This window comes from Trichomonas vaginalis, chromosome I (assembly GCF_026262505.1).
Source record: "Trichomonas vaginalis G3 chromosome I, whole genome shotgun sequence".
NCBI lineage: Eukaryota > Parabasalia > Trichomonadida > Trichomonadidae > Trichomonas > Trichomonas vaginalis.
Window position 1 is genome coordinate 13027418 of NC_067203.1, and position 27329 is coordinate 13054746.

Genomic DNA, 27329 nt, shown 5'->3' on the forward strand with positions numbered 1-27329 from the left:
AAAGAGGTGAAAAAAGAGGTGAAATCACCTCTCTCACCTAAAACATTATTTTTTATTGAATTCCGTATGAATTTCATGAATTTCCTCATATGCTTGCTTCCCTCGAAAATCGTGAAGAACAGCGAGTAATGAAAAACCCTGGTCGCCAAAACTCTTTTTATTTTTCAAGCTTGACTTTTTACAATTTGAACTTTGTTTGCGTAGATATGAATTCTGAAAGAAGTATGAGGGTCTTGTATGACTTTGTACTTCTCCCATAGTTCATGTCTGTCAAACTTACCTGCCATGGACTCTTTCATAAGTTCCATGAAATCGTCTTCGGACAATCCGGGAAAAGTATAATGTCAGTAAGTATTCTTTAACATCCTTACTTAAACTCTTTGCTGTCTGTACACAAATGACGAGATGTTAAAGTGTCTGAGCTTCTTAAGAATTCGACACATATCTTGTTCTCTGTTCTTTAACAAAGGATGAGAAGCAAAGTCATCTAAGATAAAGAAGACATCTATGAGGGTAAGTCTTCCAATCGTAAGATTGCAATTTCTTCGAAATGTATTCTATCTCTTTCTGTTTGTTTCTGAAGTGTTTCTTCTCTAATATTCTCTGCATTTCCTCATTTGGGTCTTTAAACTTAGAATTTATATACTCATTTATAGCATTATACTTCAAAACTCTTCTTTGGTACTTCTTTATCCAATCTAACAACTCAGTATCCTTTATACATACTAACTTAGACTTCTTTATAATATCTTTGAACGAATTGACGGTTTGGTCAAATTGACCAGAAGTACTACAAATAACAACTAACTCATAGAATGGGTTCTTCTCATCTAGTTCTTGTTGTTGTGCAGCCATTTTAAGATAAGTGAAAGTCTTACCCGACCCAGGTGGTGCAATTAGACCTGTTATACCATTCTGAGCAAATAAGAACTTGTCATGTATGGGTTTTATCTGAGCATTTTCTAACTTCCTCTTGTTCTTGTTTAAAACATTCTCAAATTTCTTGTCAATGTCAGCAAACTTTTTTTCTAACATATTTTTAGAAAAATTAAAATTTTTATCTTTTAGAAAATGTCTAGCGATTTCGCTATCTATATTCGAGACAAGCTTTTCGACAGCAAAACATCTGTCGACCATAAAATCTTACATAGTGTAAACAAGAAAGGTGAATTTGTTCTAAAGTTCTGTTTCTGGGAATATGACAAGAACCATAAAACATTAAGCAGAGAAGTCTTAAAATTTGTCAATGACAGACTTGTTGACAGAGATGACGCCTTGGAAAGATGAAGTCCAACAAAAGTTCTTAGAATGCAAAGAAGACACATGCGCTGTTCTTGAAGATGAAATAGAAAACAGAATAGAAGAGCTATTAAAGGACAAAGAACTTTTACATAAATATGGTTCTGAGAATTTGACATAACTCCACCAGAAAAGAAGAAGAAGAGAGAAAAGAAAGAAAAGAAAAAAGAAAGTAGAAGAGAGAAAGAACCTGAACCAGTTCCAGAGAAAAAGAAATTTGACATGTAAAAATAAAATTTTATTTTTAGAACATTTCTGGGTCAATGTCAATGTTCTCTTCCTCTTTAGGAGCAAACACTGGCTTAGACTCTAAAATCTTTTTACCCAATTTACCTTGAACTTCAACTATCTTAGACTCATAATATTCATAGTCGTCTGCTTTCTTTGGTTCATAAGGTATAACAAGTTTGTATGCTTTGCCTTCTTTAAGGTTTGAGAACCTTCTGTCAAAACTTTCTTTGACTGCTAACAAACCTTCTATGTCTAAGTCTTCAAATTTCGCACCATTTTTCACAATAGCAAACTTAACTGGTTCGATGTTCCAAACTTTGTCAAATGTAGACTTTTCAAAATGGTAGAAGTAAACATTCAAATATGTGAATGGGTCTAGCTTCTTTGTTCTGTCATGTACTTGTTTACTGAGATGAATTTTGCCTTTTCTATCGGATAAAAAAAATTTTTTTTAAAATTTACTCAGAAAAATTTTTCTTTGTATATACACCTTCTGAACATCTAAAAGACTTTTGACATTTGCCAAGAATGTTCGTTTAGACGCTGCATATAACCATACTTGACAATATTGTTTATACGAATCGTACAATGACCTTTCATCTAAACACTCAAAGTCAGTTTCATCTATGAACAGTTCATATACACTCTTGTTTGCTTCTAACAATGTTTGTCTCTCTTCGGTATGTGGAATTTGTCTTGGATTGAACTTTGAAATATCTAATGTCATAAATATGAGAACAAGTGGTTGTAAAAGTCAGATGTCAAAGTTTCTGCTAAGTCGTCAAAATATTCTGTATCTTGCATATGAGAATCTGACGTTCTGACAACTACATATCTTCTGTCAGAACTTTCTAACTTCATCGGAACAGCATTGTTTGAAACCATAATGAAGTTTGCAACATTTTCACAAACTCTTTGGTCTTTATATTTTCTTTCAACAACTCCAACTTTGTCTGTTATAAGACTCTTCAAAGCATCTGAGTTCAAAACTTTTGTTGTATCTATACTTTGAAGTTCATTGCAACTATAAGTTTCATATTCTCTATTGAGAGTTAAATTGCCGCAGATGTTTTCTAAGTTTGTCATATTCGGGTTCGAATAGCCCTCTAACAGTTTGCATAAATATCTGTAAAGAAAGTGTTCTTACCTGTTCCTTGTTTTCCAATTATAATGAGAGCAGTTTCATTTTTAGCACTTGGATGTTGTAAGATGTTTGCAAACCAACATAAGATATACTCATAGACTCTTTCGTTTCCATTGCATATAATTTCTTTGACATGGTCTAACCAAGCTTCTATAATATTTTCTTTCCATTCTACTTGTTCGTATTTATATCCAGTGAAGATAGAATAGAAGTTTGGAGAAGGTGTATAGAACTTTATACCTCGAACTGAAAAATCTTCTAACTTTGACAATAAGATATCCCAAGCATCTAACATCTTCATGCCAACTTGTACGACTTTTATTTTCTTAAGTTTCTGTCTACATTCTTGTTCTGAAACTATTGTTGCTCTTGGTTTGTTAAAGACAACATCCCATTCTTTCATGACATAACATTCTGGGGCAGAGTCGACATAAATGACTAAACGTTTCAAATTCTCGACTGCTTTGTTATAGTCTCTAAATGGACACATATTTCTGAATGCTTGGAAGTCATAAAAATCTGAAACATCTATTCTGTACATTTTTATAAAAATAAAAAAAAATATTTTTTTTATTCTTGACTTTGTTGTTGCATTTGTTGTTCTTGAGCTATTTGTTGTTGAAGTTGTTCTTGTAATACAATACTTTCACCAGTTGCATCTTCCAATTCGAAACTTTCTGCCGTCATTGACAAATACATAGGACATAAAAGTTTTACAGGAACAAAGTTTGCGTCAACTAAGGTTAAGTTTATGTTTGCTAAAGTGTTTGAGTTCACTAAGCTGAAAATCTGCATTCGAATGAACAATAGGCAAACCAGCAGAGAAAGTGTTGTTTATACGCATAAGTATCTTTTGGTCATAGTAGTTTCTGTCGACATTCGAATAGCACTTTGAACCTAAGTTTGAAACAATATATAAATAGGTGTACTTAAAGTCAATGGAACAGACATTCCTTGTATGACACCTTTTCCTGTTATAGGAAACTGTTGGTAGTAAAAACCAGATATAAGTTTTGTATTATAGCTCATATCGTTTATAGTAAACTCAGTCGGACATCCAAACATAATGAAACCTGCTCTAGTTGCAGCACATGTTACACTCCGTCCTTAAAGTATTAAATAAGTCAACAAAACCTGTTGGTGGTATATCTGAGTAAGTATCTTCAAAGGAGTATTTTTTACCATTCACAACAATAAAGTCTTCTGGTGTCAAAAGAGCAAAACAGGCTTTAGTCGTCATTGTGTTTAAGGTTAGTTTACAATATCGTCCTTGAGGACTTTGTAAGTTTGTTGTTATAGAATTATATGACTCAGGGTTTTTAGTCGTAATAGTATAAACCATATGTCTTCTGCCATTTACTTAGCAAATAAATTTTAATGAAATGTTGTGGTCGTCAAATATTTTTATGACGTCTGGGAAACTATATTTTAAGTTCAACGTTTCACCTCCTTTCATAACGTATATCTTGTCAATGACATTATATGAAACACCACAGCAACTAATGTCGGGTTCTATTTCTTTGATGTTTATATCGTCTGCCTCTGTCAAAAGTTTCAATAGTTCTTTCAAAACTTCATGAGGTGCATGACATATGAGTTCACTTTTACAGGGTTGTGTTCGACCAAGTTTAACATTATACCAAAGCTTGACAAATCTTCTCCTGAGTTTTAAGTTTGTCTTTAAGTTGTTGGTAGTCGTTTCGAATATCTGCAACAGAACTTAAGTCTCTGCTAACTTCAGGATATGTTGGTTGTTCTTTTACAGGAACATTGTTATACCATCTTCGTCTTCGTATGGTTTCCCCACTTCAACATCTCTTTCTTTGACATTGACAACAACACTTTGACTGTTTGTTTGAGTTGGTGAATTTAACTTCACATCTGCCACCGCCATTAAACCTTTTGAAACACTTACGCTTCTATTTTTCGGAAATGACATTTTACTTAGAATAAAAAGATGGACGTATTCGAGTATCTCTTCGAATTGAAGCAAAACAAAGTTTACACACACAAACAATACAAGTTCATTGACAGAATAGTTCTTTACACAAACAATGGAAAATGTTATAGAATAGCAGTCTTTGCTGAACCAAAATATTTTCATAAAGCAAAGAAAGTTGGTATAACTGAAATGGTGAAAGTTCTTGAAGCAGACAAAAATATAACAACAAAACTGACCGATATTTCTAAAGGTAAGTTTATAATACAATATTATGTCAAAACTGGCGTACTGTCAATATTTGACGGAGAGAAGTCAGTTCAAGAACAACTTACTGACCTGCTGCCAAAATCTGCTCGATGGAAGCTGTCGTTATGCCAATCTGAGGAGCCCCAGCAGGTTTCATCGAACGAATCTTCAAAAGAGCATCTTCCGTGAAAAGTGCTATTGGTTTTGTAAACTTCTTTGCTTCAATTCATCTGGACCGTCTCTGTCACCAGTATATTGTATTTGAACTGTACCAACAGTTGAAATACCACCCATAAAGTCTTCTGAGTCAGCAAATGGAATGCCAAGCCAAAAGTTTGAACGGTCTCCATTTGTATATTGAGTTTTTTGACCTCCTGTATGAGTCCATACTTTCACATATGGCATAATAGAACTTTGCATTTCAGGGTTAATGGTTGTTGTGAAGTTGTTGTTAAAGTTCATAGCATCTAATGTCAAGTTGTATGACCTCATATCCTCAACTGTAGAATATTCTTCTCTTGGATAATATTTGCCATCTATGTTTATATGATATTTAATACCGGGTTGTAGAAACAAGAATAGTCATTTATAGTTCGTCTGAACAGTACAAACATAGTATCTGCATGTTTCATTGCAGTTGTTAAAGCAATATCTGTTCTTGCACCTGGGTCAGCACTTTGGTTTCCAACTTCACCTGCAAAGTCTTTGACAGATATTTGGTGTATAGGGAACATAAGTGGAACTGCAATATATTTGGCAGCTAAAGCATTTGAAATATCTGGGTCCAACATATAGACTGCAAGTCTGCTTTCTATTCTCTTGCATTCAAATTTTTCGCATGTGAACTTAACTGGGTCCCAAGCAGTTCCAGCAGCATTGAAATAATAGTTTACTTCAGTGTTGAGGTTTGAGAAACCAAAGTCTAAGTCAACTTTGTCTTTGCAAAAGTCGGCGAATGACGTTTTATTTGTTCCACTACTTCTGTAAGAGTGAATGGGTCTTGTGTTGGTGCAATGACTAAGTTATTTTTGCTTGGAGTAAGTTCGATAGAAATTTTTCCTGCCCAGTTTGGCAAGTATCTTAAAAACCTGAAGATGAGGAAAGATGACAAAGGAACTCTAAGTTTCAGTTTTACTTTGGTTACTGCTGCTGCAGTTTGTCCAGAAAGGTTAACATAAACTCCTGGAACGTTAGGGTCAAGTCTTCTTATTTTCTCAATAGTTGCATACTGGTCTGTTTGTTCTCTAGCTTGTGGTTGTACTGAGTTTCTCAAAGCGAACCATTCATAGTTTGCCCATGTTACTGTTTGAACTAAGTCAGAGTTAGAATATATCTTATATCCCATGAAAACTTCTGGAGCATATTGGTATCCGACATAGAAAATTCCATTGCAACCTTTCTTGTCAGACAACTTGGCAGAAGGTTTTATTTCAATGTCTTGTTCCACGTATAAGAAAGAGTTGTCAATAGAAATTAATATGAAACCTGTCGCAAGCAATATCTACTGTTGTTGAAGAACCTTCTCCAAACTCACCTACGTTTCCATAAGAAACAGCAGTTGTATATTCGTAAGTTCCAGGAACTATTTCTGACCTTCTAATGGCATTGTCGCATTCGTTATACCATTCGGAAACATTTCCATTCATGGCATCCAAAACTGTTGGCGTTATATTCTGAGCGGCGTACATTTCATATGAGTAAAAATATAGAATAGTTGGATTTATATGTCATAATAGAACCCACGTGGACCAAGCTTTACTTTCTTCCTGACTGAGTTTTTAACTCTTCTTTTTCCTTCATTGCCCTCTGCTTGAAGTTGTTGCATCTTTGCATTATGTTCATCTAGTATGTTGCAAATTTCCCATGTCCTTTTTGCCTTTTGGCTCTGGTCGCCCATCTCAGGTAACCTATATCCTAGAAAGAGTTTGTCATAGTTTGTATTTGAGTCTTCGCGTATTGTTTGCATGACTCTTTCCTGAGTTTCCGGTTCAAGCTCTTCAAACAGTGCCTGTCCATATGGAATATGCTCGTTTCCAAATATATGTTTTTGTAGCCATTCTGGTTTTCTTTCCATGTTACCAACTATATCTTTTGTGAATGGGAAAGCTTTTACCCAATCTTTCAGTCTTGCGTCGTTTATTTCTGTAGTTGGTTTTATTTTGTCAAGGAACATGTTTTTCAATACTAACATTTCATTTGGTACTGTCCATTTGAGTTTTCTTAAATATTCATCCCTTCTCGTTCATTGTCTGCAAAGTAAGTTTTTATGACATTTTGTAAACTTTCGTTTGCAAGGTCATGTACAATAGGTTCTCTTCCTTCTCCTCCCTAACTTTCTTTCTAAACTCTTCACCAAATATACCATCTCTATGGTTCTGTGTAGTTCTTTGAGATAAATGTTCTAGAACGTCAGGTGTTATATTTCCATCAGCCATGTTCATTTCATACTGGTCCAAAATATCTGCATGTTTCATATCTTTCAATGGCATTAAAGCCGCGCTGAAAATACCAGCTAAATCTGGTTCACCATTCACTTCCATTGCGTCTACAACTTCTTGGAATTGTGGTTGTAAGTTTATGAACCACCTATCCGGATTAGCTTTATGACCCCATCTCATTGTAGTTCCATCGTCTGCAGAAACAAAAGTAGGTTTGTTTCCATCTTGGTTAGGTTCTGAATGAACTTTAAACAATGTTTCATTTCTATATGTTTTCTTGAAATTTAACCTTTTATTTTCACCGAGTTCATCCGAAGATTGAACGTTAAATGCTCGTAAGTAAAAAGGGTTGTTGTATTTGTGTACATTTTCTTTCAGTACTTCCATTCTATGCTGAATATTTTCATCTGGTGTTGGAGTCTTTTGTATGTCGGCAAACATTTTTCGATATTCTTCTACTATGTCAGCCGAATTTTTTTTAGACTCTTGGAAATATTCCAGATTCTCCGCATACTCTTGTTGAGGGTCAAGATTTTTCGGCTGTTCCAAATCTTCATCTAGTTCTGTGAGGTTAGTTTCCAAAGGAGGGACTTGTTCGTTTCCTTCAGGCTCTTCTAGCTGTTGTTGCTGAACTATTTCTTCCATGTCTGGTTGTATCTGAACTTCTTCCTGTGGAGTTTCTTGTACCTCATCTGCTGGCATTTCATATATTCCGAGACCGTTTTTAACAATTTCCCTATCTACGTCATCCGCATTCATAAGCTTTTGTTCTTTCGTTCCGTCTCTATTTTTTACGCGTTTCATGACGAAAGTTGAATTGTCATTTAGCTCTGACATCAAATATCTCGGAGTAAATTCATCCATGTCATTTGGATGATATGCTATTAAATCATATCCCTTAGCGAGCTTGTATTTTCCAGGTTTGAGATTATATCCGTTTTGGTGCTGAGCCATAAAGCTAAATAGGTTCGGGTCAGTATTTCCATCCTTGAACTTTCCAATAGCTTCTTTATATCTGTCACTAAAGTCAATAGTATCTGGGAAACCACACTCTTCTTTAAGCATTTTTAAGAATTCTTGGTTTCCTTGTTCTCTACTTCTTTTATGTCCTTGCTCTGTTTGTGGTTGTTGTGCTGGTTGTGAGTGGTTGTTGTGCAGGTTTTGAACTGTTGGTTGTTGTGCTGGTTGTGGAGTGGTTGTTGTGTGGTTGTTGTGCATGCCTGTGTCTGTGTCCATGTGACGATGTAAATGTTTTAGGTAGTCCTGGTGCAGGTGCTTCTCTTGGAGGGTTTGGTGGTATATAAGTTCCACCAGCTGGCACATATGTTCCATCTGCAGCATAATGTCCTACCTGACTTTTCGTTTTTAAGAAAGCATTTACTAGGTCTGTTTTGGTCTGTTGTAACTCTTTTTCTTGACTTTCCACAACAGTTGCTCTAACGGCGTCATAGGCACTTTGAACTGCCTGTCTCGTTGCTGCATCTGTTATTTTCGTCATATTTTGTGCTACTTCTCTTAACTCTTGTCGAAACCTTCAGACTTCAGTTTCTTTCCAGATGAGAAGTCGTTCACTAGTTTCACCTTACTATGAAGAGCTTCGAAGGCGTTCTTAAAGTCAGCATTCATTAAAGCTTCATTTGAACTGTCTTCATCCGCTTGTATTTTTGTCCTTATTGACCCTATAAGTTGGGCTGCTTTAGCGTTGGCTTGGGCATCTAACCAGTCATTATTAGCTTTTATATATTCTGCGCTTTTCATTGCCTTTTGCATGGCTGCGTCGTTATTTTTACTTTCTTGTGCTAAGTTTTCATACTGTACGGTTTGGTTTTGCAACTGTAAAAGTTTTTCTGCCTTTACATTTGCTTCAACTTCTTTTTTATACTCATCGCTATCCATATATGTCTTCAGGGCTTTTTGTTTTATCTCTTCATCTTTCAGTACTTTATATTGAGTAGTATGGTTTTTCAAATTTATAACATCTTGTTCCATTTTTGCTACTTCTGCTGCTTTTTCTGACACTTTTTTCGCATATTCCTCTGTACTTAGTTCTTTCAGTTGTTCTTCTTTCTTCTTTTTCTCTACGTTTAACTCATTGAGTTTCTTTGTGTGTCTGTCATATTCTAGTTTCTTTTCGTTTTCACTTATTTGTTTCTGTATGTCTATGTTTGACTTTTTGACATCTGTTATTTGATTTTTGAGTGAACTCAAATTCATTTGACTTTGAGGGTTATAGCTGTTCCGTCTGCAGCTCCACCATAGCCTGCCATTTTCGCTAAAAGTGCCGCTCTTAAACCTCCACTCTGTGCACCAACAACTCGGTTTAAAAGCATAGGATTGCTTGACATTTGTTGCAACATAGTGGGGTCATTCAGCATTTGTTGTTGCAACTGTTGTTGTGGTGTCAGTTTTACTATTGGATGTTTCAATGCTCTCTTCCTCTTACGTATATTCTTACGTAGCTTACGTGGCATTTTAAGTGAAGTTAAAAAGCGGTTTTTGACAGATGTTTATATGACACTTTTTGTTCAGCACAAAAAACTACTCGGTCAAAGTGTTGTCAGTTTTGTAAAATAACCGTCCTATCTCATTCTATAAGGGGAAAAGGCTTCTCAAAGTATACTTCCTTGGAACGCCTGTAACTTTTCCTGTAGCGACGATAGACCCTTACTTGTCCGGACAAAGTTATACTATTTTGAGTGCTCTACAAAAAAGTCAACGGCGACGACTCTCAAAAACCGTTGTGTAAAAAGTTTTACCGTTGGACAAAAAAGTATATATAGAAAACAAAAAACGTTTATAGTTCATTCAATATTTGAGATGGAACGGTTTGCCAACGGTAACTATTAAATAAAATAAAAAAATAGAGGGGGTCTCCGTTGGTAAAAACCGTTTATTTTAAACTTTTCTATGAGTAGTCCGAAAAAAACAGTTTATTTTTCATAATGGAAGGAAGAAAAAGTGTCGCAAACAATTCGTCGACTACCTCTGCAGTTAAAGTTCCTACAACTTATGTCTCACCATTCTCAAAACCCTTACAACCTCCTATAATACCAAAGCAACTTCCTCATACAATTGCAAACAATTCGTCGACTACCTCTGCAGTTAAAGTTCCTACAACTTATGTCTCACCATTCTCAAAACCCTTACAACCTCCTATAATACCAAAGCAACTTCCTCATACAATTGCAAACAATTCGTCGACTACCTCTGCAGTTAAAGTTCCTACAACTTATGTCTCACCATTCTCAAAACCCTTACAACCTCCTATAATACCAAAGCAACTTCCTCATACAATTGCAAACAAATTGTCCAACAATTTGAGTTCTTCTTCTCAAAACACAACAGATACAGTTGTCCAAACAGCACCAGAACAAGTTTCACATAGTTCTACAATTCAAGACAAATTGTCCAACAATTTGAGTTCTTCTTCTTCTCAAAACACAACAGAAACATCTGAAACAGATTTACAACCAGCACCAGAACAAGTTTCACATAGTTCTACAAGTATGTTAACAAGAGCACAATTTCAAGATTTAATTTCTCTTGAACAATATTCGAGTAACGAAACACAAAGCGACGACTGTAACCTCTCGCTACCCGAATCCATTCAAAGAAAATACGCCATGAAAAGACTGAAATTGTTGTATAAACTTCTTAACAATTGGGGAGTCGAAGACAACTCAGATTATAGTGAAATGTTTAACAAAGTCATAGAATCTGTTAAACCAATTGAAAACGACATAAAAAATCCCGGTGTTCTTGTAGACCTTTTCGCCTCAAAATTACCAGTTACAACCAATCTAATAGCAACACAAGCTATAGAGCAATTTATTTTATGTTTTCCCAAGCAATATAGACAACACCTGAGGGAAACAAGAATAGGAAAATTTCAATTGGTGTATCCTACAACATACAACTATTACGAAGAAGCAAATGAATATGGAGAACTCTCATTCCATTTCACACTTTCAGTTCCTGAGGGAGAAGAAAAAGCAATCTATCATGTACAATCTCTTGCAGGATGTGAAGGAAAACCTCACATCATAACTACTGTTGCAATTGACAAACCTGCAAGAGTCGAAGACGATGTTTTGTTCGCGTCCATTGCTGGTTTTGGCATGGGAGAACCAATTCCAATTTCCCATTTCACAGAATACTCAGCACAACATTTTCAAAATGTAGAATTCGTGTTCTACGACCATCAAAAGTTCCTGCTAACAAAACCAAAGAAACAATTTGTCTCAATATTTGTTGCTGGTCATGTGGCTGACAAAGAGCCATCAGATACTGACTATGAAGAAGAGGAGGAAGAAGAAAACGATAGCGATGTCGTTCTTATCGAATAAAAACTTTAATTTTTTACTATATAATTTTTTAGTTCTCCTCTAGGTTTTTTAGGGGCTAGAAGGGGCGCAGCCCCTGGAAGCCCCACTCCTTTTTTTTTTTTTTTTTTTTTAATGAAAAACCAAAGACTCAAGAAGAATCTTTCTATGATTGGTTTGACAGAATATATAACCGTAAAACACATATACCAGGAATTTTATACTTGAAACCACCAACTAGCAATGAAAAGCCAAAGACTCAAGAAAAATATTCCTATGATTGGCTTGACAGAATATATAACCGTAAACCACATATACCAGGAATTTTATACTTGAAACCACCAACAACTTCCTTATAATCACCAGCTCAGCAGATTTTCCCTAGCAAGCCATCGCTACTCTTAAGGAAATTCTTTCCACTTGCATTCAGGTAAAGCATTCTTGATTTTTTAAATTTTGAATTATACAAATAACATACAAAAGAAAAAAAAAAAAAAAAGGTAGTGGGGCCTCCAGGCACTTCGTGCCCTCTAGCCCTGAAGATGTTTAGTATAACTTTGTCCGGACAAGTAAGGGTCTATCGTCGCTACAGGAAAAGTTACGGGCGTTCCAAGGAAGTATACTTTGAGAAGCCTTTTCTGTCACTTTTCAGGAAAAAACATTTTTATTATTATATATAAATGAATTTTACAAAACCAAACCGTTACCGTTCTTGGAAATAAGAGTAGATGTAAAGATATTCTATTGAGAGAACTAAGAAACTACCGAATGGTCTAACATTTGTAGATTTGTTCGGTGGAAGTTTCTATATATCCCATTTGTGCCATACAATATTCCCAGACTCAAAGATTATATGCAATGACTTCGACAACTATATGGACCGTCTCAAACATATACCAGACACAAACAATATATTGAAAGCGTTAAAAGAAAAGATACCTATAGGTAAGATGGAACGTATACCATTAATAACAAAAATATTGTGAGAGAGGTTTTGAAAAAAGCAGAATATATAGACTGGGATAGTATATCTGCTAGACTATATATAGTGGTTCTATAAGAGTTCATGACATTGAAACACTTATGTCAAACGTTTTATATCTTAACTATACAAATGTTTTCAAAGAGGACATAGAAAAATATATTAGGGTATAGAGTTTGTGAGATGTCATTGGACAGAGTTGTATGAAAAATATAAAGACAAGGAAAATGTTTTCTTTATAGTGGACCCGCCGTTCTATAACACATGGGATTTTCAATACCAAGTAGACTGGACTTTGAGAGACTCTTTAGAAACTTTAGACGTTTTACATAACCATCCGTGCTTTTACTTTACATCCGATAAAAGTGGTTTGGAAACCGTTATGAGATGGTTAGAGGACATACATGCCTATGAGTTTAGATATGACAAGATAGAATATGAGAGAGGTCCTATAAACCGGAGAAAGTGTCATAACAAAGAAATTTTACTAGTAAGTAAATGTGGTTTGAAATAGGACTACTTGTTTTAGGTTTTTTCCATTGTGTCATTTATTTATTTGACGTGGCAGAAAGTACAGAGAATATGAAGATGAACCAATGCCTGCAAATGTCCAGTATATGTACTCGTAAGAGATATTTTTATCTAATATTAAATGGACGCACAGAACTTAGCGAATGCGCAGCAACCTGGACAACCAAACCCAGAGAATATTCCAAATGAAGTTAGAATACAAACTGCAATGGCAAACTATGGTCAAGTGCCAACAGATGTACAAATGCAAACTGCCATGTCAAATGACGCTGCGTTAGGTTTGCCACCATGGTATGCAAATATGAGATGGAAAAGAGTTTTATACAAACCCTGAAGGTGGGATATAAACAACTTTATGCAGATGACGCGAACACAGGAGTTGACCCAGAATATGTTTTCTACCAAGGAGAAACAGAATGTATGAGCTCCAGTTAAAAAATGCTATGGAACTCAGAAGGAAACGTAGAGACTAGCGACATTAGATTTTTACACGTAGTAAATGGGTTTCTTCAGTAGTATTGGAAACTTCTTTCGAAATGTTGGAAGAGGTATATGGAATGGAAAAAAACCGTAGGAAGAGGAATTTGGAACGGAGTCAAAAATATTGGTAAAAGAGTAGGTCAGTTCGTTGGTATTATACCTAAAGACCCTGAACCAGAAGAACAAGCTCCTGTTATACAACAGCCTGAACCTGCACCACAGTCTAGTTGGCAACCAAATCCAACACCTCAACCGTATTAAAAAATTATATTTTTACCGTTCGATAGTAGTTGTATATGAAACTAAGTTCTAAGTAAAACGCATGGTATAATGGAATTATTCTCTTTCTTCCATCTGTTGTAAACCATACTTGAAAGTCTGAAATACTTCCACTTGGTGGTTCATATAGCTTTGTAGGTTTTTCGTAAAAGTCATTTGCCAAGCATAAGAAAGAGTTTTGGGCGCCAGAAAATGAAGCATGAACTATAATAGCATCTGAGTCGAAAACATTTTCATATGTTCCATTAGGGTTTTCGACTTCATAAAAGTCTGGGTGTACTGGATATGCTGCAGGCTGATTTAACATCCTCATAAATCTATACCATGCCAAGTTGTTATATTTTGTAGAAATATAAACGTTTTCTCCAAGGTCTTCTATTCTATTGATTTTAACAGTTGCATTTTTCCTGTCATATATAATATCGAGATGGTACTCTCCTTCGTCAATGTTGTACTGTTTTGCATATTCGAGATAGATATCGTTTATTTTTTCTTGAAAAGCTTGAAGAGTTGTTTCTAAGTTTACAAACAAACTAACTTGTAAAAGTTTTCCCTGTTCAAATTTCTCATACATACGTTTTCTTTGTTATAGTATCGAACTTCAAAACCGACTGTAAATGGGAAACCATGTATGGCTTCTGAAATGAACTTCATTCTACGAAAGCCAATAGCTTTTGTGACAGATGGGTCTCTTAGCCATCTTAATGGGTAGTCAAAACGATAGCCTTCATGCTTTACGGTCTCTGTCTCAAACTTTTGACCGACATTCGTAAAAAGTTCATCTAATGGTTTAGTTGTAGCAACTCTAGAATTTTCTTTTTCTATGAAAGCATATTTTATCTAGAATAAAAATGTCAAATGAAACAGCGTCTATGAGAGAAATACAACACAACCGACAACTCATTATACAAGCTCTAAATAAGAACACAACAAACTTTTCAAACTATTCTAAGATATCTGAGTCATTGAAAGAAGGAAAACTTAAAACTGACATTAAACCCAATGACAGATGAGTTTCTGTTTCAAGACAATAAGAACCATACTGTCTGTATAAATCCAACAAAAGGAACTTTAAACGAGAAACCTATAAATGAACTTCTTTTGAAAGCAGATGTTGACAACAAAGCTGACAAAGAATATGTAGACGATGCAATAGCAAAAGAAGAAGAAAGAGCTGACAAAGCTTATGCAACAAAAGAACATACTCATCCTGAACTAGCAGACAAAACATATGTTGACAATAAAATGTCAAGTGAAGTGACGAGAGCTGAAAACGAATATTCTAAAAAGACTCATACACATTCTATATCTGAAATAACAGACTTAAACGTTAGCCTTGAAAAGAAAGCAGATGAGGAATGTGTGGCTAGTGCATTAAATAAGAAGGCAGATAAGGAATATGTGGATGAAAAAGATAACGAAATGAAAGAAAGGGTTGACTGGTACCATGAACGGACATCGAAGATTTTAAAAACTAAAGCCGATACAGGATGGGTTTCAGGATGTTTAGACCTTAAAGCAGATAAAACTTATGTTAACGATGAGTTAGAGAAGAAAGCAGACAAGAACCATACACATACAAGTTTCACAACTGTTGGTATAGAAAGTATTGAAGGAACGGTTGAAGAACCTGATGGGGATGTATTATATTGGAAACCTCCTAACTTTCCACAAGGTTTAACATCGGATGACGACATAACGACGATGAAAAACATTAGATGTAAAGATGTTTATGTCATGAAGGATGAAAATAACGTTAAATTCACTGCTCAAGATTTATATGACAAGAAAGCAGACAAAACAGAGCTTCAAACATTAAAGACAGAAATACTTCAAACATTATATCCTATAGGCTCTATTTATACGTCAATGAACTCTACCAGACCAGAAGTAGTACTTGGTTTTGGAACTTGGACTCAAATAGTCGACAGGTTTTTGTATTGTGCAAACTCTTCAAAGGAAACAGGTGGAAGTAAAACGATTTCAGGTGAAAACTTACCTGCACACAGTCACTACATAGATTTAAGTACATCTCAAGCAGGTTGGCATAAGCATAGATATTGGGATTGGTCAGCAATGACAAAAGGTAAAGGATATGATGTTAAAGACAACGTTAAGTTTGCTATAAATTGTTACTGGAGTAACACTGAGGAGGAGGAAACCATACACATCGCGTTTCAGGGTATACGCAAACAACGGGACAAAGTAAAGACTACATGCCACCTTACATGACAGTTTACGCATGGTATAGAAATGCTTAGTCGTCATGTTCCACTTCTTTAGCATATTCGTCTGGAGTTGTCTTATATTTGTTAGGAACTGTCTTTGAAAGTATACCACCTTGAACTTTGACAAGTTTGAAACGAGGTCTGACAATAGTAGTTTTATCTTCTGCTTGCAGTCTGTACATTTTGCCATGTTTGCCTAAAACTTCATAATATTCTCTTGTATACTTTCTTCTATTTTTACGAACACGAATGTGAGTACCTGTCGGGTTCCCATTGTTGTCATAGTCAATAGTATTTTCATATGGGTCGCGTTTAGGTATTTCTATTTTTACTTTGTCACCTTTCTGAAGTTTGAAGCCCGGCATTCTTTCTTGTTTGTCTCTTTTGACTAAATTATTAAATATATAGTCTTTCTCTAAGTCAGGGTTGTTTTTCATTTCTTCGGGGGAGTGGTTTCCCAAACCTTTTTGTTTACGGCTATTGTAAATATTTAAAACTTGTCTCATCTTTGCCATGGAGAAGTGTCTATATTTGTCGTCATATGACATTTCATTTGCTTCACCACCTTGTGGTTGGTTTAAGTCTCTTAACATTTTTATACAACCGTCAATGACACCAAGAGCAGAATGGTTTTGGTCGACAATGAAATATTGGTTTACATTTTTTGAACGCAGATAGTTTTTTACATCATCTGATTTGAAAGAACTTTCACAGTCAGATGTCAGTTTTGTTGGATGGTATTTGTCAACGAATATTGTCAAAGCAGTTTTCACATCTAAAATATTTTTGGACCATAATGGTATGGCTTCACAGTATCTTGTGTTTTGACCGACAAATATTAGCCAGTATGGTGGTCCATCTGTTCTAACTCTCGGAATGTTTTCCAAGATATCCATAAACCAAGCATTTGGTGTTGAACTAAAGATTTTACCATGAGTGCTTTCTTTGTCGCTTTAGAAACATAGGGTCCTTGTTTGGATTCGTCATTTTTATCCTATAAGAAATGGGTTTATTTGGCGCGTTAGCAGGAGTTGCATCCAGATTTTTGCCCGCAGTGGGAACAATAGCCAGAGGTGTATTTGGAGTTGGAAGGAAGATTTTGAGTACATTAGGTATACTTAAAGAGAAAGCACAACCTATTATACAAACTGTACAGAAAGGTTGGGATGTAGCACGAGATGCAACAAATCTTATTCCAAATCCTGAAACAAGAGGAAAAGTTCAAGGATGGATGGACAATGTAGGAAGACAAGCAGGAAACTATTATAACAAAGCAAATGACTACTATAACCAAGCAGGACACTATATGGACCAAGGTGAAAGATTCTTTAACAGAGGATATAACCATGCACAACAGTGGGTAAACAATAACCAACCTCAACCGCCTCAAACGTGGGGAATGTAAAGTTTTTTACTGAGATGAAATGAACAATACAGCATTGAGACAAATGGGTTCAAGATGGATTTGTCGACTTCCAGCAGTTACACAACGTGTTTGTCAAGTTCTTCCTATACCTCAGGAAGTTTTAGACCGACTTAAAAAACAACAACAACCAGTTGAAAACAAACCAAACTAAAATTTTTTACTGAGATGAAATGACCGAAGAAGTTGAAACGGTAGATTTGACACCACAAACAAAAAGTTCAGAACCATTGTCAAAACCTGTCAAAGAACTTACAGATGAAGAGAAAAATTCAATAATAGAAAGTGCCAGGTCTGGAAATACAAACCCTAACTACAAAGTCACTTTTCATAAAAATGGAACGGCTAGTATCTCAAAAAAGAAACAGACTCTCACAAATAAAATATTGAAGTCTGAAGGAGCTTTCGAGACAACAGATGGAAAAGTTTACTTCACTGACCAACAGTTCATTATAGAACATCTCATTGACTTAGAGTCGAAATATTCTAAACTTTACAACAAACACAAAAAGTTGAAAGGAAAACAAAAACAAATGGCATATGATATTTATGAAGATGTTGACGACACAACTGTTCCTGCAGGTGAGGTAAAGTCAAAGGAACCGAAAAGTGACGAAAAACCAATAGAAGAAGAGAACCAAAAACTGAAGATAAACCAAAACCAAAGTTTAGTTTGGAAACTAAACCAAGTCAACCTTCATTAGCTGGTATGGGTTGGCGTCAAAGACTTATGGCAGCAGGCGGTTATGTAAAGTAAAGAGAAAAAAAATATTTTTTTATTTTATTTGAAATGTACGCTGAGTTTGTTGGAGAAGACCGTTGGGAAACTTGTTTGTTAGATGAGAAATATGAAATGGCATACCATTTTAAAACAATATATTTTTAAAAAAATATTTTTTTATTTTATTTGAAATGTACGCTGAGTTTGTTGGAGCAGACCGTTGGGAAACTTGTTTGTTAGATGAGAAATATGAAATTCACTGTTGTGAGTCATTTGAAGTCAGAAACAAAAAGACAAAAAGAGTTTTAAGCGAATGGAGCGAAATAACGGATATGCTATGATGAAGATGGGTGGAAAACACTATTTTAAACATGTTGTCATTGCAACTCATTTTATACTGAATCCTAACAATTTACCTTTTGTAGACCATATAAACCATATAAGAAACGACAATAGACTTGAAAACTTACGTTGGGTCACTCGTTCTGAAAACAATAAGAACAAAGGCAAATTTGGAGATATTGTATTCGAATTTGTCGACGAACTAGAAGATGAAACAATTGAAATTACAGACTATGGCGAGCATACGTTTGAGTTTTACTACTATAGCGAAGAACAAGACTCTTTCTACTTTTATACCGGCGTAAACTATAGGAAATTACAAGTATATTTTACTAAGGAAGGCTATGCTTATGTAAACACTAGAGATACAGATGGAAAATACGTTAAAATACTTCTTAACAAATTCAAGAAGCTATATGGCATACCATTTTTAAACAATATATTTTTACATATATTAAATGCTTCAGGTTGAAAAACAAAGAACAAAAGTAGCAGATACAAAACCGTTAGACTATATCTTTACAAATGCTGGTAGGACTATTTCAGATGAAGAAATTTCATCCCGAGCGTACAGGTTTGACTATCCAGTTCGTTGGCTTCAAAGTCCTTCAGATGCAAAGGCAATAGGATTTAGAAGAGTTTTGTTTTCAAATAGAACTAACGCATTTATGTTCGCAGTATATTTTCATGGGCAGTATAAAGGTTCTGATGGTCTAATAGACAAATTTGACGAAATGAAAATCTTTACAATTCGTTCAGACGAAAGTCTTGAGAAAACTCTAAATGACTTTCAAACTCAAATGAACAAATACTATTGGGAATTTCAAGAAAAATACGACTCTTTACTAAATGGAACATACTATCTGAAACTAGAATATGACAAGATGAACTCCACCGTTTCATTTCAAAAGATTGAAATTAACCCTCCAAGAGATACGGAGTTTTTATTTTGGGGAGTAGACAAACGTTCTTGGGCACAATTTCTTCGGTTACTAAACCAGAACGAACCATTACCACCAGATGGTCCATTTAAATTTATACTTCCACCAGCAGATTTGACAGTTTATAGAAACGTGTTTGACCCTCAAAATGTTATGTGTCATGCAAGTTTCAGTTCAAGCAACAATAGTTTTCTATGTATTGGCAAGGACTTTTATGACTTTGCTTCTAAATTCTACGAACCACCTAGTAACAGTTTCTCTGACTTTCAAGTTTGGTTCACAACAAATGGTGTGCAACATATTGTTCCATTGTACTATGACTTTTATCTCGAATTGTCTTTCATATATAACTACGGAAAAGTGCTGAAAAAGTATTGAAAAATACTTTTAGGGTAGATGGTTTTTAGGTGTCACCAGGTCCCTCGGTCCCTCGGTCCCTCGGTCATTTTAACTTCTCTGAAAAAGTGTGACAACATGACATTTTGACAACAACACAGGAGGAAGGCAGTTATGACTTCTTCGTAAATGTTTTGTCAAGACTTCTTCGTATATGTTTTGTCAAACATGAACGTAAATGTTTTGTCATGACTTCTTCGTATATGTTTTGTCAAGACTTCATCGTACATGTTTTGTCACCCGTTGAATTTTGTATAAAAAGCAACCCGCTGTTTTCGGCGGGTTGGTATATTCTTCACAAAATGCTTGTTTTGTCAAAACTTCTTCTTCGTACATGTTTTGTCATGACTTCTTCTTCGTAAATGTTTTGTCAAGACTTCATCGTAAATGTTTTGTCATGACTTCATCGTAAATGTTTTGTCATGACTTCTTCATCGTAATGAGCGTAAAGGACCCAAAAATATAATTTAGGTGAAGTGGTGCGATCTCACCTCCTTTTTCACCTGTTTTTTCACCTCTTGAATTTTCATGAATTTTCCCGAAATAAAAAATAAAGTTAGTTTTATTTTTTTATTTTGTATGTTAGATATGATTTCAGGGATTTTTTTGACGAAGTGTTACTCTTCACTTCGTCAAAAAATAACAGTTATCTAATGAAAAAGTGTCATTTTTTTGTATGTTAGATATGATTTCAGGGATTTTTTTGACGAAGTGTTACTCTTCACTTCGTCAAAAAATAACAGTTATCTAATGAAAAAGTGTCATTTTTTTTCACCCTCTTGAATTTTCATGACTTCTTCGTAAATGTTTTGTCATGACTTCTTCGTAAATGTTTTGTCAAGACTTCTTCATGAATGTTTTGTCATGACTTCTTCGTAAATGTTTTGTCAAGACTTCTTCATGAATGTTTTGTCATGACTTCTTCGTACATGCTTTGTCAAACATGAACGTAAATGTTTTGTCAAGACTTCTTCGTACATGTTTTGTCACCCGTTGAATTTTGTATAAAAAGCAACCGCCGGAATTCCGGCGGTTGGTATATTCTTCACAAAATGCTTGTTTTGTCATGACTTCATCGTACATGTTTTGTCATGACTTCATCGTATTCTTTCACCCGTTGAATTTTGTATAAAAAGCAACCGCCGGAATTCCGGCGGTTGGTATATTCTTCACAAAATGCTTGTTTTGAGGTCGAGCCACTTTTGGTTCCACCGTATTTTTCAACCAAAACTCATGAATTTTCCCGAAATAAAAAATAAAGTTAGTTTTTTTAAAAAAATATTTTTTATTTTTATTGTAAGAACATGTTAGCAACAACAGCACCAAACTCGTTAGTCATGAACCCAACATCTATGTTAGTAGAGATGAAAAGCTTCATTCCTTCTTCATATACTTTCGAAACAGAAATCCAGAAGATAAAGCAGGAACTTCTCCAAGGAGATTTAGATTGCACTGCGAAAGATGAAACAAATGAACAGTATCTTTATGAAATGCAGGACCTGGTGGAACATCTACCTAAACTTCCTGAAATACAACAACAAAAGCTTACTATTCCTGAATTCGATGAAATAGAAGTCAAAGCAACTGACTCGGTAGAAATAAAGAAGTTCATACGAAAGGTAAACTATGAGTTTCTAGGATTTCATTGCAACCACAAAGTCATGGACAAAGACTGCGATATGGTATATTTCATGGACATATATAAATCTGAAGAATTTAAGACCTACGACAACTTTGTTTCGTTAGTTGCAAAATGTGTATGGCAGATAAGAGATAAAGATAGAAGAGGTAAAGTATGGAATGAACAGATAAAACCCGCAACTTTTGAGTTAAAGAAAACCATTTACGCCTTAGTTGTTTTAGCAGGTAAGGTTTCAATGTACAATGCTAAAATGAACCCGCAATGTTCTAAATGTAAAGCAGCAATGAGGAAATATAACTACTCCGTCAAAGAGATAGAACGTATGAGAAACGACTATGCTGACTTAAAGACAGAGATGTCAAACATTGAGTTTGAAACAGTTGGAAAGATAGACAATGACACCAAAGTGGTTAGAATAGGTGATTTAAACGTAAGATACTCAAAGAAATACAACAAATATTCTTTGTCAGACATTATATCTCCATCTGGAAAGAGACCGCAGGACTGGGTTAGAATTGCTTCAACTCAGAAAATTTTGACAAGAAATCCTGAGCTTATGATATCGGTAAAATTCTATGGAACTACAGCATATCTCATCGACAAAAGTCTTATACCAATAGTTTTGTTATGGTTAGACCCAGTTGTTGGATATAACTTCATAACATATGGTTCATTCGATACGGAACGTTGCAGTGAGGGCTTACTTTACATCGTTCAGAAACCGAAGGACTTCAATACAAAGAGATATAAGATAGGAAGAACATATAATATAACTCAAAGATATGACAGTACAGTCAATAGAGTCAAGGTTGTGTTTGCTAATGATATGAGAGCTGCAGAAACAGAACTACTTGAAAAGTTTGAGAAAATGTATGGTGCTCCCATAAAAGGTAAAGAAACGTTTGAAGTAGATGAGATAGATAAAGCTATAAAATTATTTGACGAAGTTGCTGAAAAATACATGTAAAAATAACGTTTACCATGTAAAACGCTTGTGAGAAAACAGGTGAAAAAACAGGTGAGATCGCACCACTTCACCTAAACATTATTTTTTGCTGAATTCAGCACAAATTTCATGAGTTTTGTATGTTTTAGACCATGTGAGAAAACAGGTGAAAAAACAGGTGAGATCGCACCTCTTCACCTAAAATATATTTTTGTCTGATTTACGCTCATTGACGATGAAGTTTTGACAAAACATATACGAAGAAGTTTATTTCCTGTGTTGTTGTCAAAATGTCATGTTGTCACCATTTTCAAAAAGATGTTAGTTGACCGAGGGACCGAGGGACCGAGGGACCTGGTGACACCTAAAATATATTTTTGTCTGAGTAAAATGACCAAATTTCATTATATAACTGTTATTTTTTGACGAAGAGAACTTTTACACTTCGTAAAAAAAATCCCTGAAATCGTGAAAAAATGACCAAATTTCATGATATAACTGTATTTTTTTGACGAAGAGAACTTTGACACTTCGTAAAAAAAATCCCTGAAATCGTGAAAAAATGACCAAATTTCATTATATAACTGTTATTTTTTGACGAAGAGAACTTTGACACTTCGTAAAAAAAATCCCTGAAAACAGTGAAAAAATGACCAAATTTCATTATATAACTGTTATTTTTTGACGAAGAGAACTTTGACACTTCGTAAAAAAAATCCCTGAAATCATATCTTTTATACAAGATAGAAAATCTTACTCGCCTAAAACTCATGAAAATCGTGAAATTTCTCTAGACCGACTTTTTTCGGGGTTGCCTAAAACTCATGAAAATCGTGAAAAATTGCGAGTACGGAAAAAATCTTACTCGCCTAAAACTCATGAAAATCGTGAAAAATTGCGACCCAGACTTTTTTCGGGGTCGCCTAAAATCCCTGAAATCGTGAAAAATTGCGACCCGAGGAAAACCGAGGAACGAGATTCCGTACGAAAATCGTAAAAAAATGACCAAATTTCATTATATAACTGTTATTTTTTTACGAAGAGAACTTTTGCACTTCGTCAAAAAAATCCCTGAAATCATATCTTTTATACAAGATAGAAAAAATAAAGTTAGTTTTTTAAAAAAAAATTTTTTTATCTTGTATGTAAGAACAGAAAATGACAAACATTGAGTTTGAAACAGTTAGAAAGATAGACAATGACACCAAAGTGGTTCGAATATGTGATTTAAACGTAAGATACTCAAAGAAATACAACAAATATTCTTTGTCAGACATTCTAACACTATCTGGAAAGAAAACATCCCACGACTGGGTTAGAACTGCTTCTACTCAGAAAATTTTGACAAGAAATCCTGAGCTTATGATATCGGTAAAATTCTATGGAACTGCAGCATATCTCATCGACAAAAGTCTTATACCAATAGTTTTGTTATGGTTAGACCCAGTTGTTGGATATAACTTCATAACATATGGTTCATTCGATACGGAACGTTGCAGTGAGGGCTTACTTTACATCGTTCAGAAACCGAAGGACTTCAATACAAAGAGATATAAGATAGGAAGAACATATAATATAACTCAAAGATATGACAGTACAGTCAATAGAGTCAAGGTTGTGTTTGCTAATGATATGAGAGCTGCAGAAACAGAACTACTTGAAAAGTTTGAGAAAATGTATGGTGCTCCCACGAAAGGTAAAGAAACGTTTGAAGTAGATGAGATAGGTAAAGCTATAAAATTATTTGACGAAGTTGCTGAAAAATACATGTAAAGCGTTTATTTTTGGTCTTTTGTGAAAGTCAGAAAATAACGCTAGTTTTTTATAAAATATTTTTTTTATTTTGTATGTAAGGACAGATATGTCAACAACAGAGAACACAACAACTGCTATCGTTCATGAAGACATAAATGAAGAATACGAGTGGGTTCAGTATAACAAACAGTTACGTCTCATTCGTTCGGTCAAAGACGATATGTACCAAGTGCAAAGTATTTTGAATGCTCTTCGTTCTACAAAGCAAGCATATCATTGGTTTGAAAACCAACAGACAAAAGAACTTTTAGAAGAATTTCCTCATATGTTTGCTTCCCTCGAAAAACCGAGGGAAGAGATTCCGTACGAAAATCGCAAGAATTTGGCTCCTGGTTTGAAAGGATATTATGTTCATAGACTTTTAGTAAATGCTGTTGCAATGTGGGCTTCACCTCGTTACGCTTGTTATATTTTCATGATGTTAGATGAAATTCATAGACAAGAACGTGAAGAGCTAGAGAACAAGCTTGAAGCAAAAGACAAAAACATACAGAAAAGAATACCACGTTCGGTACCAAAAGGAAAGGAAAAGAACTATAAGTATATGATTTATACTGAAGAGATGGAAAATGAAGAAGACAGAGATATGGTTATGTTGCATTTAGTCAGAAGAAACAACAAAAGCTTTTACGACCTTGCTAAGATTTACAAATCTGACAGAAATTGGTTCTATCGCGAAAAACTTACCGATTTCAATGACACCAAATGAAGATGTGAAACAAATAGTTCAAGATACTTTACCTCAAACACACTATGATATTAAAGGTTGTACAATACTTACCTTCAAAGAAGATTTGCCGCTACTGAAAGAAAAAATAACAGAGTATTTTGACAACTTCAAACAAGCAGAGTAAATGAACCATTTATTTTTCAAGCTTGACTTCAGATGGCTCAGGTAGCTCTATAAGGTAAATTGCCTTGTCAAATCCTTCTGGCATTCCAAGTTCTTCCTTCCGACAGGAAAAAATTTTCCTTCCGACAGGAAGAACTCTTCCTTCCGACAGGAAAAAATTTTCCTTCCAACAGGAAAAATTTTTCTTTCCAACAGGAAAAATTTTTCCAGTTGTCCGTCCGTAAACCATTCAAATTTTCGAAAATTGAGAACTTTTTGGTCGAACTTCAGAAAAAGTTTTTCCTTCCGACAGGAAAAAATTTTCCTTCCAACAGGAAAAAATTTTCCTTCCAACAGGAAAAAATTTTCCTTCCGACAGGAAGAACTCTTCCTTCCGACAGGAAAATATTTTCCTTCCGACAGGACACAAAACGAATGTCCGACGTACCACCAACCGAGCCGATTCCATTCCAAAGCCAGAAGAACCGAAAGCTGCAGAACCACAACAGACTAAGACTAAACACTTACATTTTTACGCTTGACTTTTTACAATTTGAACTTTGTTTGCGTAGATATGAATTCTGAAAGAAGTATGAGGGTCTTGTATGACTTTGTACTTCTCCCATAGTTCATGTCTGTCAAACTTACCTGCCATGGACTCTTTCATAAGTTCCATGAATCGTCTTCGGACAATCCGGGGAAAAGTACAATGTCAGTAAGTATTCTCTTTACATCCTTACTTAAACTCTTTGCTGTCTGTACAAAATGACAACTGAGATGTTAAAGTGTCTGAGCTTCTTAAGAATTCGACACATATCTTGTTCTCTATTCTTTAACAAAGGATGAGAGGCGAAATCATCTAAGATAAGAAGACATCTATGAGGGTACGTTTTCCAATCGTAAGATTGCAATTTCTTCGAAATGTATTCTATCTCTTTCTGTTTGTTTCTGAAGTGTTTCTTCTCTAATATTCTCTGCATTTCCTCATTTGGGTCTTTAAACTTCGAATTTATATACTCATTTATAGCATTGTACTTCAAAACTCTTCTTTGGTACTTCTTTATCCAATCTAACAACTCAGAGTCTTTTATACATACTAACTTAGACTTCTTTATAATATCTTTGAACGATTTTACGGTTTGGTTAAATTGACCCGAAGTACTACAAATGACAACTAACTCATAGAATGGGTTCTTCTCATCTAGTTCTTGTTGTTGTGCAGCCATTTTAAGATAAGTGAAAGTCTTACCCGACCCAGGCGGTGCAATTAGACCTGTTATACCATTCTGAGCAAATAAGAACTTGTCATGTATAGGTTTTATCTGAGCATTTTCTAACTTCCTCTTGTTCTTCTTCAAAACATTCTCAAATTTTTTGTCAATGTCAGCAAACTTTTTTTCTAACATATTTTTAGAAAAATTAAAATTTTTATCTTTTTGAAAATGTCTAGCGATTTCGCCATCTATATTCGAGACAAGCTTTTCGACAGCAAAACATCTGTCGACCATAAAATCTTACATAGTGTAAACAAGAAAGGGGAATTTGTTCTAAAGTTCTGTTTCTGGGAATATGACAAGAACCATAAAACATTAAGCAGAGAAAGCTTAAAATTTTTTGTCAATGACAGACTTGTTGACAGAGATGACGCCGATTGGAAGATGAAGTCCAACAAAAAGTTCTTAGAATGCAAAGAAGACACATGCGCTGTTCTTGAAGATGAAATAGAAAACAGAATAGATGAGCTATATAAGAGAACAAAAGAACTTTTACATAAATATGGTTGCGCCAAATTTGACATAACTCCACCAGAAGAAGAAAGAAAAGAAAGAGAAGAAAGAGAGAAGAAAGAACCTGAACCAGAGCCAGAGAAGGGAGATATGACATGTAAAAATAAAATTTTATTTTTAGAAATTTCTGGTCAATGTCAATGTTCTCTTCCTCTTTAGGAGCAAACACTGGCTTAGACTCTAAAATCTTTTTTACCCAATTTACCTTGAACTTCAACTATCTTAGACTCATAATATTCATAGTCGTCTGCCTTGCTTCTTTGGTTCATAAGGTATAACAAGTTTGTATGCTTTGCCCTTCTTTAAGGTTGAAAACCTTCTGTCAAAACTTCTTTGACTGTTAACAAACCTTCTATGTCTAA

General features: G+C 34.9%; 12 protein-coding genes and 7 pseudogenes across 19 annotated transcripts, besides 2 other annotated features; 10 read left to right on the top strand and 9 right to left on the bottom strand.

Annotated features, from left to right (window-relative positions):
* Positions 1–10249: part of a mobile genetic element that runs on past the window's edge.
* TVAGG3_0978060 (P-loop containing nucleoside triphosphate hydrolases family) lies at positions 666–1035 on the bottom strand (the record flags this gene model as incomplete). The annotated part of the gene is made up of 1 exon (XM_051253903.1): positions 666–1035. A coding segment is annotated over one exon (370 nt), but the record flags the coding sequence as incomplete, so codon positions are not given.
* TVAGG3_0978070 lies at positions 1072–1527 on the top strand (annotated as a pseudogene). Its single transcript has one exon. A coding segment is annotated over exon 1 (456 nt).
* Positions 2685–3215, bottom strand: TVAGG3_0978080 (uncharacterized protein; the record flags this gene model as incomplete). Its single annotated transcript, XM_051253904.1, has 1 exon — positions 2685–3215. A coding segment is annotated over one exon (531 nt), but the record flags the coding sequence as incomplete, so codon positions are not given.
* On the bottom strand, positions 4945–6207 carry TVAGG3_0978090 (annotated as a pseudogene). The gene has a single exon. A coding segment is annotated over exon 1 (1263 nt).
* On the bottom strand, positions 6583–7053 carry TVAGG3_0978100 (protein of unknown function, DUF4106 family; the record flags this gene model as incomplete). The annotated part of the gene is made up of 1 exon (XM_051253905.1): positions 6583–7053. One exon carries the CDS (start codon positions 7051–7053, stop codon positions 6583–6585), a length of 471 nt encoding a protein of 156 aa, XP_051079479.1.
* Positions 7319–8365, bottom strand: TVAGG3_0978110 (protein of unknown function, DUF4106 family; the record flags this gene model as incomplete). The annotated part of the gene is made up of 1 exon (XM_051253906.1): positions 7319–8365. A coding segment is annotated over one exon (1047 nt), but the record flags the coding sequence as incomplete, so codon positions are not given.
* Positions 8927–9771, bottom strand: TVAGG3_0978120 (annotated as a pseudogene). The gene has a single exon. A coding segment is annotated over exon 1 (845 nt).
* A 455-nt stretch (positions 10250–10704) lies between the features above and the next one.
* On the top strand, positions 10705–11646 carry TVAGG3_0978130 (attachment subunit-related family; the record flags this gene model as incomplete). The annotated part of the gene is made up of 1 exon (XM_001288184.2): positions 10705–11646. The coding sequence occupies one exon, from the start codon at positions 10705–10707 to the stop codon at positions 11644–11646; it is 942 nt and encodes a 313-aa protein (XP_001288185.2).
* A 454-nt stretch (positions 11647–12100) lies between these two features.
* Positions 12101–27329: part of a mobile genetic element that runs on past the window's edge.
* TVAGG3_0978150 lies at positions 13881–14727 on the bottom strand (annotated as a pseudogene). Its single transcript has one exon. A coding segment is annotated over exon 1 (847 nt).
* On the bottom strand, positions 16152–16715 carry TVAGG3_0978160 (uncharacterized protein; the record flags this gene model as incomplete). Its single annotated transcript, XM_051253907.1, has 1 exon — positions 16152–16715. The coding sequence occupies one exon, from the start codon at positions 16713–16715 to the stop codon at positions 16152–16154; it is 564 nt and encodes a 187-aa protein (XP_051079481.1).
* On the top strand, positions 17126–17527 carry TVAGG3_0978170 (uncharacterized protein; the record flags this gene model as incomplete). Its single annotated transcript, XM_051253908.1, has 1 exon — positions 17126–17527. One exon carries the CDS (start codon positions 17126–17128, stop codon positions 17525–17527), a length of 402 nt encoding a protein of 133 aa, XP_051079482.1.
* TVAGG3_0978180 (uncharacterized protein) lies at positions 17547–17699 on the top strand (the record flags this gene model as incomplete). Its single annotated transcript, XM_051253909.1, has 1 exon — positions 17547–17699. One exon carries the CDS (start codon positions 17547–17549, stop codon positions 17697–17699), a length of 153 nt encoding a protein of 50 aa, XP_051079483.1.
* TVAGG3_0978190 lies at positions 17791–18302 on the top strand (annotated as a pseudogene). The gene has a single exon. A coding segment is annotated over exon 1 (512 nt).
* Positions 19067–19927, top strand: TVAGG3_0978200 (uncharacterized protein; the record flags this gene model as incomplete). The annotated part of the gene is made up of 1 exon (XM_051253910.1): positions 19067–19927. One exon carries the CDS (start codon positions 19067–19069, stop codon positions 19925–19927), a length of 861 nt encoding a protein of 286 aa, XP_051079484.1.
* TVAGG3_0978210 (organellar and viral DNA polymerase type B) lies at positions 21250–21715 on the top strand (the record flags this gene model as incomplete). Its single annotated transcript, XM_051253911.1, has 1 exon — positions 21250–21715. A coding segment is annotated over one exon (466 nt), but the record flags the coding sequence as incomplete, so codon positions are not given.
* TVAGG3_0978220 (organellar and viral DNA polymerase type B) lies at positions 22144–22554 on the top strand (the record flags this gene model as incomplete). The annotated part of the gene is made up of 1 exon (XM_051253912.1): positions 22144–22554. The coding sequence occupies one exon, from the start codon at positions 22144–22146 to the stop codon at positions 22552–22554; it is 411 nt and encodes a 136-aa protein (XP_051079486.1).
* TVAGG3_0978230 (organellar and viral DNA polymerase type B) lies at positions 23692–24169 on the top strand (the record flags this gene model as incomplete). The annotated part of the gene is made up of 1 exon (XM_001316107.2): positions 23692–24169. A coding segment is annotated over one exon (478 nt), but the record flags the coding sequence as incomplete, so codon positions are not given.
* On the top strand, positions 24395–25202 carry TVAGG3_0978240 (annotated as a pseudogene). Its single transcript has one exon. A coding segment is annotated over exon 1 (808 nt).
* Positions 25829–26688, bottom strand: TVAGG3_0978250 (annotated as a pseudogene). Its single transcript has one exon. A coding segment is annotated over exon 1 (860 nt).